We start from the raw sequence: 13,397 nt of genomic DNA, 5'->3' as shown, positions 1-13,397 counted from the left end.
CGAGGCTCCCAATGGGATATTTGAACAGCCCTGCAAGGCCTACATAACCTCTGCTGCCAGGATTGAAATACCGTACAATTGGAAAGTGCCGTTCTTGGCATCATTTTGATGACCTTAGGCTGAGGGTCCCTCTGAGGAAGTGGTGTGGGCGAATTTGCAAAGACCAGCTAAAGCAACACGAGGGGATAAATCAACCCTCTCAAGACCCAAGGCCCAGCCTCACCTGTCAAGTTTCAGGGCATCATCTGGTCCTCTAAGGGCTAAGAAATCCCCCCAGCACTCAAACATCAATTACTCACGTTCCCCACCCCCGTCCTCACACTCAGCCAGAACACGTACTAGGTCTTTTCATGTTCTGGAGGCAACCCACCCCTCCTCTCTCACTAAGGCTTTGCCCCAGATGTGCAATCACGCGTGAGATTCTGCCACCTTCCATCGGGATGAAGCCCAACAGTGGGTTTCAGAAGCGGCCCAGCGGACAGTCCAGCAAGCCTTCCCTTTAGTCCCCTCTGGCCTCATGTTCCGAGTCAAGTCGTCAGCCACGCCTGACTATGCCTCCTGGGGTCTCTGGGCCAAACAGGAGTCCACCTGGCTTCCTATGCAGTTTTGGACTAAGCACCTACGCGCAGTAGCAGCCCAAAATACTCCCCAAGTGCCAGTTTGGGGCATCCTCTTGGGCTCTTATAGAAACTGAGGCACTAACAAGCCCCACCTGACTCCTCCAGACCCACGTTCCTATAACGTCCTGGGTTTGAGATGCCACCCAGCGGAAGCTCGGCACAGCTACTCATGCCTCCTTGGTAAAATGGAAATGGTACCTTCAGGATAGGGCGATACCTGAAGTCAAAGGCCTTTCCAAATTACAGGAGGACGTGGTTTCCCCCATGCTCAGCCCCTTGCCTGGGATGCCTGAGGAAGTAACAGTGCCCCACCTCCCCAGCTCTGGCTATTTGGGGATCCCCTTGGGACCAACCATCTGGGATGGATGGGGAGTTGGTGTTCTTCAGGGATGGCAGCGCCACCCTCATACGCTATGCAACTGGAAGACGCGGCCCCACCCGTCTCGCCTTGGGCACCTGGCTAGTGGAGGAGGCCCTCCAGCTCAGCCCAGGTGATGGAACTCAGCCCTCAAGGAGGCCATACCAAGGGGCCTTTCACAGATCCACATTTTCAGACTCTTGGGTGGTTGCTAATGGCCTTGTGGTTTGGTCTAGCCGTTGGCTAAGGGGCAGCTTTCTCACAGGAGGCAAGCCCACCTGGGGGGCCAGATATGCAAGGAATTAGCCGAGTCCCCAGTTGCTATCATTTCTACTCACATTTCCGCTCACACTAATGGCGCCATATCAGAAGCTATTGTTAACAATCCGGCAGACGCCCCCGGGCACTAAGCCCTCCAAACTCCACCCAGACGCCTCAGGGTTCTGGACTGTTCCATCAACTCGAGAAATGGGCCACACAACTTTGGGTCACTGGGGAGCTGCTGTGCTTTAACAACTTGGCCTCAAGGGAGGGGACTTCCCTCTCCAGCAGCAGCCAAGCTTGCGACAGACCAACAAGTGCCGTCTCTGCTCCCAAACCAAACAGAGGCCATCCAGACGGGGACATACTCCCAGGGAGACCGACCACACTCCCGCTAGCAGACCGATTTCCTTGGCCCACTGCCCCCTTCTGCTGGGGCTTCAAGATGGGGTGTCACAATCACCAATACTTACAAGGGACCCCTCTTGGCGACCCCTACCCAGAATTCCTCTTCTAGACAGGTCATCCCTTATCCTGTTTATTCCTGCTCCTTTTGGATGGAGAGATATCACTGATTCTGACCAGGGCACCCACTTTACCTCTCAGGAGACTCCACAGTGGCCTCTCCAAACTAATATTCTTCTCGTCTTCCATCCACGTTAGGGCCGCAGGCAGCTGGCCTCACAGAGCGTCTTAATGACCTTCTTAAAGAGGCACTCCTTAAATTACTTTCAGGCAAGTGGTCCCTGAAAGGGATCAAACTCTTGCCCCGGACATTTCTAGCCAATAGCATCGCTATTGATAGCCTGAGACCAGTACAAAACACACCTATATTGTAAATAAGGTTTTATTGGGCCTCAGCCACACCCACTTGTTGAAGTATCGTCCACACCTGTGGCTGATTTCCCTGCAGAGCCGAGTAGCTGGTGGCCTCAAAAGCCTCAATTGTTTGCTATCCGGTCCTTTGCAGAAAAGGCTTGCCAACCCTGCTCTATTGTGTGGTGTTTGGCTTGCAGGAGGGCAAGAAGGGTAGACAGTATGGTTGGGAGACTAGAGATGAAGAGATGTTACATGTATTCAACACACATTTTGGAAAAAACGTAGTGAATTGGCTGTTGGGTTTGCTGGGTGGGGAAGGAAAAAAACAATGACTCCTGAGAGTTTTGCCTTGATTGAGCCAACGTGAGGCTGGTTACTGAGATTGGGTGCATCGGGCAGGGAAGAGTTAGAGCATAAAACAGCTCAAGACTTAAATTTTGAACAGGTTAATTCTGAGATGTCAATGCCGCCTTATTTGGATGGAAAATTGAGAGCTAGGAAACAGATGCTGTTAAGGCCCAGGAGAGCAAACATGAGAGACAGCAGGAAGGAGGAAGGACGGGAGTGAAAAGCCTGGGAGAGAAAAATAAGAGAGAAGAGGGATGCCATGAAGCACTGAGTTGAAGATGTCAACAAGCCAGGGTTTTGGAAAAGCCTCACAGGTGGACTGGCCACACAGAGACGCAAATTAGAGGGGGGACTGTCTCCCAGGCCTTGCGAGGTCTGGGTGTGTATTAGAGCCAACGTGCATCCTCAGATGCCTGACAAGACAGCCGTCCACCCCACGGCCGGGTGGAGTGGGAGAGATGGCTTCTGGAAGACCTTCCTCTAGAAGGCAGGCTGGGTCCTGACCCCTGCATTGACCACATGGAGATGGGAGCAGAGCCAAAGGCCCTCCACCTCCCCGCCGCCTCCTTGGGCAGGCCATCCAGAGAGAAAGAGAGAACCAAGAGAGGAGTCACTTAGGCCCAGTTCCTTTTTTCTTTAAAAACCAGTGTTATATTGCATCAAAGCTCAATAAAACTGTAGAAAAATGAAATAAAGTAATTTAAAAAAACAGCAATATTGATATAACTTACATACTGTTGTCCCCAAACGAACAGACTATCAGTTATTTCCCCAGCAAAAACGTGTTTCTTCTGGATCAGAAAAGAATTGCATTTCCGGATCTACAACCCTGAGGAGCCACTGAGCAAATGCCCCCCAGCACGGGAAGCAGCAGGCTTTTATAGAGGGAGCTGGGAGGGCGTGAGTAAACAAAGAGCCTTGGCTTCTCATTGGCTGAGTCCTTGCCAGGAAAGAAGAGGAGTCTTTTTCCTGTTTGGCTCTGCTATCAGCACAGGGCATGAGAGCTCCCCCTTCTGGTCTCCCAATTCAGTTTGAGGTTTCTGTTTTACAGCTTTTTACAATACGATCAAACATACCCATTTTAAGTATATAGTTTTGAGCCCTGACAAATAAACACACCCTTGTAAACACCACCATAATCAAAATATAGACCATTTCCGTCATCCCTAAAAGTTTCCTCAGCCCCCTTGCAGTAAATCCCTCCCCACTCCTCGCCCCAGGTAACAGCTGATAGGCTTTCCATCAGTGTAGATTAGTTTTGCCTGTTCCTGTGTTTCATATAAATGAAACTCGTTTGGCTTCTTTCAGCAGAATGAGTTACCTGTATCAGCAGTTTATTCCTCTTTATTGTGGATTAGTATTTCACTGCTATGAATTTTGGTATGATATAACAGAATTTGTTTATTATGTGATGATGGACATTTCGGTTATTTCAAGTTTTTTGTTATTATGAAAAGAGCCTAGTTTCTTCTTTTAATCTCAGAAGGTAAATCATTCCCATACCTACAGGTGGGAGAGGAGAGAGGCTGGCACGTAGGTTGAGTGCTGTATTTCCCACACATTAGGATGCATTAGAATCACCCAGAGTGCTTGCTAAAGCACAGATGCTGATCTCCACCCCCAGAACTTCTGACTCAGTAGACCTGGGGTGGGTCAAGAATTTGCATTTCTATCCAGTAGTGCTGACGTGGCTGTTCCAGGGACCACACTTTGAGAACCACTGATCTTGTGGGGTCTCCTAGAAAAAAAGGAGGACAGGGAGGGGAAGTGACCTATAAGGGGGTACTGTACTCATCACAAGCCTCATTTATACACAGACCTGATCACTCTCAGATACACGTAAGCCTAGGGATGGTTTATCTTAACAGCTTTATTGAGGTATAACTTACCACAAATTCACTTGTTTTAAGTATACAATTCAATGACTTTTAGTAAATTTATCAAATTGTGACATCATCAACACTGATCCAGTTTTAAAACATTTCCATCACTCCAGTAAAATCCCTCCTGCCAATTTACAGTAATCCCCATTCCCACTCCCAGACAAACATTAATCTACTTTCTTTCTTTGTAGTTTTGCTTTTTTGGACATTTCAGTAAATGGAATCACATAGTGCGAAGTCTTTTGTGTCTGGCTTCTTAATTTAGCATAATGTTACGGAGGGTCCTCTATGTTGTTGCAGGTATTAGTACTTAAAAAAATTACCAAATAGTATTCCATTTAATTGTATGGATTTATTGTTTAATTGCACAGATAGACCATATTGTGTTTATGCATTCATCAGTTCATGGACGTCTGGGTTATTCTTTGGCTATTATGATGAATGCTGTGAACTGTTGCATACAAGTCTTTGCATGGACGATTTTTTCATTTCTTTTCGGTATATACCAGGAGTGGAATTTCTGGGTCGTAAGGTAAATTTATATGTAACATTTTAAGAAATGGCCAAACTGTTTTTCAAAGTGGCTGAACCATTTTATAATCCCACCAACAATGCGGGGTCCATTTTCCCTACATATATTGTTGTTTTTCATGGGAGGAATACAAGAGAATTTGAGATCAACCTGTATGAAGAAATATATTCAAAACACTGTTCATTAAATACTTTAAGTGCACACACAAGTGTGTGGAAACGTGTTGTTTCTCCACGCTGGTTTCAGTCTTGGCTGCACATTAGAATCATCTGGGGAGCTTTGAAAAACCCTGATGCCAAGCTACCTCTCAGACAATTAGAACAGAGACACGATGGGGGGGGATGGGCAGGCATAAGGACTTTTAAAGCTCCCAGGTGAGTCCAATAAGCAGGCTGCGTCTGCGTGCACATGCACACACACATGCGCAAAGTCTGTTGATTAAAAAAAATTGCTGAGTCATTCACTGAGATAATTGCTAAAGAGTTACAGCTGAAGCAAGACAGTGTCTATAGGACACACTGAATGAGACTGGAGAGGTTTGATGGCTACATAAAGAACAAAGAATACACTGTCTGGCGAATAGTAGCTTTTGTGATTATCATCATTTACTTTTCCTGGGATTAGTTCAACTTTTTAACCTTTGTGACCATTTAGTGGAGGAGAGAAAATGATAATGGAAGGGAGTGAATGGGGAGGGGAATCAGGTTTTGACGGTCTGTTAGTTTTCGAAGGGAGAGACCTGGTGTTTAAATGTCAATAGACAGTCCCGTTGAGCAGAAGAAGGGTTAAGATGGGTAAGAATCCACCAAGGAGAAGTTCCCAGATGCAGGTAGAAGGACTGATCCCCTATTTTAACGGAAGGCATATTGCAGCAGGCATTGTGGTTTGCTAGCAGGAAGATGAGGGAATTCCCATCTCTATTTTTTTTTCTTTCTGTAGTGAATTGTGATATAAGGTCATTTTGTAGAGTCTGATGTGTTGTGAGGCTGCGTGGGGAGAGGGGTCAGGGCTGAATGTTGGAGGAGAGTAGAGAAGATTTGAAAGAGCCATTGCTGAGTGTGAGAATATAAGTTCACCTGAGAAAAATAAGCAGGGCCGTGCAGAGAGTAGAACCATTTGAAAATTTTATGATTTTATAATGACACCGACCTCTATGCTATTTCTCAGCTCCTAGGGGCAGGCGGGAGAAAGCAGACAGTAGATTGATCCTTAGGAACATGATACCTCCACAGGGCAAAGGGCTTTGGGGTAAAGCAGGAGTGTTTCAAAAATAATGGACTATAAAATCCATGCTGGAAAAGGGATGGAGAAAGAAATACAACAAACTTACTTAAATAAAAAAAAAAGACAAAGTAGTGGTTCCCAGTGGGGAGAGGGAAGGGGAGGGGCAAGACAGGGGAGGGGAGGGAAAAAAAAGAAAAGGAAGAAGCTTAAGGGGACAGTGGGTTGGAGGGGAGGTTGTGGGCAGAGAGCGGGAGGCTTAGATTGTATTATTAGGGAGGCACAGATGTGAAGGAGCGAGCCCGGGGGTGGATGCGTTGTCCACGCGGGTGATGGCAAATCTCACTGTCTCCACTTCCTCACCTTGTACTCACTCCTCAGCTGTCTTCAGTCTGTCACTACACTCCACCCAACGGCTTCTCCTAAGGTCTCAGATGACCTCCGTATCTTCAAATCCAAAAATCTTCTGCTCCTCATTTTGCTTGACTTTTCGGCATTAAGTGACACTGTAAACCATTCCCTGTTCTTGAAGTGGTCTCTCTCACTGGCTTCCAAGACAATGCACTCTCCTTATTTCTTCCCAACTTCTCTGGCTCCTGTTTACTGGTCTCCTTTAGAGGTCCAGCTGCCGCTTCCTAGCCACGCCCTAAGGGAGTTTCTTAATAGGAGGTAATCCTCAGCTCTCTTGTCTATTTTCCCCCTAGGCAATCTCATCCTGTGCCTCTTGGCTTCAATCACTATTCATCACCTTAGAAGTTTCTTTTGAGCACTAAGCCCATATATCCAATTGCTACTAGTGACTTCCACTTGGATGTCTCAGAGGCTTGTCAAACTCCTCATTTATTAACCTGAACTCATAACTTACCCCAGATCTGGTTCTCTCCTCATGTTCCCACCTAAGTGAACCTCATGTCTGGTTACACAAGTCAGAAATCTCAGTGCCATCTTTGATGTCTCCCTTTCCCTCAATCTCCCATATCTGATCTATCACTCCCATCAGTTTCCTTCCTAAACATCTTTAGAATCCACCCGCTTCTCTCCATCTCCAGTGATATGATCTGGATCCAACCTCTATCATCTCTTGTCTGAACTACTGTGAAGCTTCCCAGTGGCTTTTATCAACCTCTCTGGCTCTTTTCCAGCCCATTCTCTGCACTAAATCCTATGAATTCCGCCTCCTCCCCAAACAGATCTGGTCATATAACGCTTTACTTCAACTCCTTCAATTACTCCCCTCTTTCCACTGCCCCTTGAATAAATACAAAAACCTATCCTTTGGTGCTCAGGACCTCTGGCCCCTGCATCTGCTCTGGGCACACGGGCCTCTGCTGGGCAGCTGCTTTGTCCTGCCGTCTCCCCTGGGTCCTACTGTCCCCCAGCTCCCAGCTCCTCAGGGAAGCCTCCCACCGCTCTGCACATGTCAGCCTCCTCCATCACTTGCTCTCATGGACCGGCGTTCCTTCTCCTTGGAGCGCTTATCTTGGTGGAATTACACAGTCATTCAGGTGGTTATCTGATTAATGTCTGTCTTCTCACACCAGACTCCAGGCACCGTGAGAGCAGGAACCACATCTGGTTTTGCTCATCTGGACCCTCCCCACTCAGCAAAATGCTTGGTGGTCGTAGGTGCTCAAACATTTTTTTTTTTTTGGCAGCGGCGATGACTGAGAATCACAGGATTTAAGCAGAAAGGGATGTTAGAAGTCATCTGCTTTCTGTCATTTTAAAGTTGAAGAAACGGAGGCCTGGAGAGGTGGGAGAGGGGGGCTCACTTGTACACAGTTCCACAGCTGGTTGATGGCAGACCTCGAAGGTACACGCTGGTCTCTTTCCACCTCCACCTGGGAACTGTTTGCTTGTTTGTTTCTTTAATATAAATCCTCTGCGAGTATTCTTTCCCTCTGCTGCTTTTTCTAAAGCGCAAAAGAAAAGCTGTCTGTGCTTAAACTGTGCTTCTTGTGCTAACCAACCACAAGACATCAAACCACTGGGGGCAGACAAGATGGCACGATCGGGAGAAACGGGGGACCACTTTCGGGACCCGCCCCTCCTTCAGCCCCACCACCTGGCAGGCGAGGGGGTATCTAGGGGGAGCCAGGGGCCCCCTACTCCTCCTTCTGCCCCTGCTGATGGGCTGCCAGCCACCCAGCCACAATCAATACGAGGGAGGAGATTAACAAGGCTCAAGGTGACACAGGCGTACTCCCTGGAGGTCGTGAACTCGTCAGAGGAAGCTGCATTTTCCCCGGTTACAGCAGGCAATCATTTTCTGCATGATCAGACCCAGTCTGACTATCAAAGGCGGTTGGCATTGTTTCTCCAGAGGCTTCCTTTTCCTGCAGTTTCTTTTGCATTGAATAAAGTACGGGAGCCCTCTGGTGGTAATTTGTAGAAAAATCTCATGAGCCGGAGAGATTTGCTGAGTTCAGGTGAGACTTCTCAGTTCTTTGCATTTCTTTCCTTTGCCTCCACGAGCTATTTCCAATTATTTTATCAGACATTAAAAGTAAACGAGGTTACACTGGGTTATATCAATTGTCTAATTTCTTCTTCACCCTGCAAAGTCAACTTTATAAATACAGATCTGAAGGAACTGAATGATAAAAAAAGTTTGCTAAAATTACTTAAATTATGAAAGTAAAATTAATCATTATGCTTTAAAATACAGAAATATCAATTACATTTTTTTGGAGAATTTTCACATCGTAGGTCCTCAATAAAATTTGAAATTTATGAAAAAAAAAAAAGGAAACCAGGGCCATTACAAATCATCTGAACAAGAAGGCATCAACAGACCAATGCTTTTTGTAGTCAGGCTTTACAGCTCGCCAGCCCCCGTTGCTAAACACAGCTGTGACTGATGACGTGGCCTGAGGATGTAGATTGTGAATCTGGATCACGGTGTAGACTGGAGACCCTGACTTGCTGCTCAGAAGTGAATGCTCTCCATGGTAAAAAGACTAATAACAAGGTCTACATAGGGTCTATTAGCATCTTACGTTGATGTATATATCATGTTGTTATCCAAGCAACTGTATAGGGAGAGGGAGCTCTGTGCCAGCAGAAGGTCTTGTGGATGGAAAGCTGGGACCAGGGGACCAAGGGCAGGTGGAGGGACAGAGGAACAAGCCAGGTCTTGGCTGTTTGCAGAGCTGGACAGGTGTGAGACACGAGAAGAACTGGGCTGTTGAGAAGGGGGTGGATGACACACCCGGGAGTGATACCCGTCAACGCCCAAACTGTGTCATCAAGCAGGAGAGGTTAAGGAATCCAGTTGCCGTGGCCGGGGACAGTGGAGGTCCAGGAGGGCAGAAGAAAGGGTGACCGAAGGCACCAGGGAACAGGCCTGCAGAGGTCAGGCTTCAGGAAAGGAAGCAGCACCTGACTTCTCAGACTGTTTCTCCAAAGGCTGGTAATATTTACTTCGCCTTTGCATTACAATGTTTGATATGCCCTTCTTTTATTAGCTCTCTTTTATATTGCGTCCAGTTTTGCATTTAATTTCCTCTGCCTTTTAAAAGCAAAAATCAAAATTTGCGCTATTTTAAAACATTAGGAGGGACTTCCCTGGCGGTCCAGTGGTTAGGACTCTGCACTTCCACTGCCAGGGGCCCGGGTTCGATCCCTGGTCGGGGAAGTAAGATCCCGCAAGCCACGCAGCACGGCCAATAAAAAATTAAATAAAATAAAACATTAGGAAATCTAGGTTTGAAGAAGTTAAAAATCACAAAGAGATCACGACTGTTTAATAGTCACTTTTTTGACGGAAATCCAGTCACATCTGCCTGTACCGTTACATATACCATTACTTGGACATTCACACTCCACTAGGAACATGATATATTACAAAAGAGAGAGGGACTTTTAAAACCACATTTAATTTTTAATACAAACTCTGTTGCACAAGTACAGAAATGACCCCTTCATGCACAAATTTAGCATCTACCATTATGGAAGAGGAAAAACTGTACTTTTCTTGTCCTCACACACACTGGCAAATTTTAAGTAACTTATCTTTGTGCTCTCGGATGGCAAGGCAGCCTGTTTTGTCTTTCTGGATTTCCACTAGAAAGGTTGATCTGTGAAAAGTGAATATTGGAGATATGAAACTAGGTAGGGCCATCTTTACCTGGGATTACTTCAAACTGTGCTTAGGCAAAGCTCTGAAGATTTCTTCTAGAAACCTGCTGTCAATATGGAAAATAGTTCACTCTTTCAGTTTCACAGCAAAAAGGGAAAATAAAAACCCAAAAGGCATTTAAGTAAATGCTTTCCAATCCCATGCACTGTATTAATTAGCTAACATCTTATACAGTACAACATAAACATCGCTGGCATGTTTATTTGTACGTAACACCTATAAGCATATAGCATCTACACTTTAAGTGTATTTACAGATTCAACAAAATATCTACATATAAAAAGCTTTACTTAAAATTAAACTTGATGCAAGTTATGAGAAACCAATTTATTGGCAAATGAAACTGAGCATTCCTTCAACCATAGGTTGTTATAGAATTTCATATTTGGAAGGAAACCATTTGATAGATATTATTTATGAATATGATAGAATATATACGCTTCTTTTTGAAACTGGAGATGTAATCCCTTTGACTGTTGGCCTTGTTAGCACTTGTCAGATTTCTTAGATTCTGCAAGGCATCCATGCAATTTGTATACACATTGTTTAATGCTGCAGAGTTTCAAAAGCTGCCACATAATAAAGACTTAGAGGAAAACATATTCCTGTTGGTGTGCTGTTGTATCCTGTTAGTTTTGGAATAACTTGGTTTTTTAAAAAAATTTTCTACCTACCAAGTTGACATCTTTCTTACTGAATGTGACTTGTATTAATAGGACCCATAAAAGACCACAAAATCATCACTTGCTCCAGTTGGTGATAAAGCTTTTCTTTTTATACCTATGGGGGAAATCATGCTCCTTAAAATAAACTGTCTTCCTAATTTTATTTTCACAGTTCCTTTCTTTTTTTCAGCATTGCAGTTTTCATGAACTATGCTTCTTCAAAGTTACTTTTAGACAATGATAGTAATCTACGACTCCGAGTCGACTGTACCGAATGATACAGAAGGCGGTACGTTGTGGAATGCTTATCGTCTGAAGGCACTGCATGTGTCTTGCCCTGTGCTTTCTGGAATAATTTTTGACACTGAATTGGAGTGATCTGTTTGGTATTCTCTCGGTCTGCCACAAATGCCAAGATGCATTGCAATACGCATTGTTTATGCCTAAAAAGCACTGAAAGGAGAGAGGATGTCAAAGGTAGAACACTGTACCGCTGTAATACCTGGACGACTAAGAAGTCTATGGAGTAAGAGGGGCAAAGAGCAGGTAAGAGAGTGTCAGTAAGCATCAGCAAACGCACCTGTCATAATTAACTCATTCAGCAAGTAGGGACTGTACACACTGTTCCTAACAGTCTCCCAAAAAGACTAACGACAGCTAGACATAGAGTCACCAATTTCACGACAATGCCCACAAAGACATTGAAGTTCTAGAGAATACTACAGTAACACTCTTGACAATGAAAACGGAATTCATATTTAGGGGTTCAGCAGAGGAGAGTATAAACAAAGTACCAACCCATGTTTGAATAACATACACAGGTATATTCTTTAAAGGTGTAGCATTTTTCATGCATCCTAGTGAACTGTATCCCGAAGAGGGAAGAACATGATCTGTTGATGACACTGTGTTATTTTTTTATCAGTTCTTAGGAAATCAAGATAACCTATGTTGAATGAAAAAGTATGCACTTTGCACTGCAGTTCACATTAAGATATCATTTGACTGAGTTAGGTTCTTGCTTTGATGGTTCTCATCATATGAACACACAGCAGAACACAGACTTTCTGCCTCAGTGTTCAGAGTATGAGAAGGTGGACAGACAAATACTTAAGATAAACATTCGAGCAAAGTGGGATATTGGCAAAGAGCTCACAGATTAAACAAAGGAATTCATGGCGTTGACCGGAGACGGTGCCTCTGAGCTTTCGTTTCCTTCAGCTGGTTCTTTCTCTTTCTTACCACTGTACTGTCCAATAAAGGAGCCGTCCTCATTGAACTGGCCATTCACCCCCTCTCCATAGTCAACTAGGCTGTCATCACTATCTTCCTTTTTCACAGTCCTGTCTGAAGGTGTTCGACTGCCTTTTTTTAAAGGCTTGTGGTCTTCTGCATCACTGGAAAAAAGAGAAAACATTTTCGTCAAGACTGGCATTTAGGTAAAAGGCTTGGTTCCCAAAGATCATGCATGCAAATTATGAGAAAGCATTTGGAGCCCTGAGCTTCTCTAGCCCAATTTAATCGTCAGGTGGCCTCCAAAGACCGGGACATGGTTGGAATGAAAGGCAAGTGCAGAAATGGTTTAATCATGAAGTCTTCGGTAGGTGGATGGCTTTGTAGGGTGCATGTCAATATCAATGACACATTCTGGCTACTGATTTGGAAGCAATTCGGAAATCATCACAAGCATTACAAAAGGAAGAATTGAGAAAAGCTGAAAATCATCACTACTTTAATAGAATTAGAAAGGGGGTAAAAGCTTATGACAAGTTGAGAAGTTAGTATGTTAAACTGCATAATATCTCTGATTCCTTGGATATGAATGGAGAATGATTTTGGTTAAGTGTGAAATATGGATTTTTGTTTTTCTGAGCAAGAAGCAAAATCCTGCATCTCAAATCTTTTTGTTACTGAGTACAGGCCAGACTTGTAAACTTGAACCTTACCTTTCAAGAGACCTACACATTCCATTAAAAGGATGCAGAAGAAACAAATGAAAATAGCCTAAGAAGAAAAGCAAAATCCTTATACTGATTGTATACAGTATTTTTTTTTTCTGTAAGAATTTTAGTTAATGGGTAAAGATTTATTAATTTGGAAAGAGACATACTTTAACTTCAGGGCACTACATCGGTACTATTAATGGCATGTCAATATATTCTGAAGAGTGTGAGTGCAAATGCAAAAGCAAAGATTTCCTGCCCTCACTTTTACCTTACTACTCCCTTCTCCGCAGTGTGGAATCTGAGGAGTGTAATTTTATAAAAATGTGTAGGACTCTCTCTCTATATTTGCTTATGTCTCTTTTGAACCCCTAAGCACAGTATCTGGAAGTAGCAGAGTAATCACTATGTTTAAGAACATTCACTCACACGTCAAGTAACTAGGTATGCATACTGACCTAGTCCCTAACAGGTAACATTTGGTTTCAAAAAAAAAGGAAAAAAAAGGCAATGACATCTTTTGTATTCTTTCAAAGAACAAAAATCCAAGGCAAAAATGGGAAACATAAACAACATTAGTAAAAAATAAAAAGATTTCATGTAAAA

At 44.2% G+C, this 13,397-nt stretch overlaps 1 protein-coding gene across 19 annotated transcripts in view; it reads right to left on the bottom strand.

The window, feature by feature from the left end:
• Positions 1-4,261: 4,261 nt before the first annotated feature.
• The window catches only part of NRCAM (neuronal cell adhesion molecule), a 317,729-nt gene continuing 308,593 nt past the window's right edge, over positions 4,262-13,397 (bottom strand). For all 19 annotated transcript variants that reach the window (XM_082473415.1, XM_082473431.1, XM_082473427.1 and 16 more), the window contains one exon: positions 4,262-12,245. In XM_082473415.1, the coding sequence (XP_082329541.1) occupies positions 12,008-12,245 (238 nt within the window). In that variant the 3' untranslated portion in view covers positions 4,262-12,007. The remainder of the gene's footprint in view (positions 12,246-13,397) is intronic.

Source organism: Balaenoptera physalus (assembly GCF_965194825.1).
Source record: "Balaenoptera physalus genome assembly, chromosome: 8".
Classification (NCBI taxonomy): domain Eukaryota; kingdom Metazoa; phylum Chordata; class Mammalia; order Artiodactyla; family Balaenopteridae; genus Balaenoptera; species Balaenoptera physalus.
This window is presented reverse-complemented; position numbering and strand designations above follow the sequence as displayed.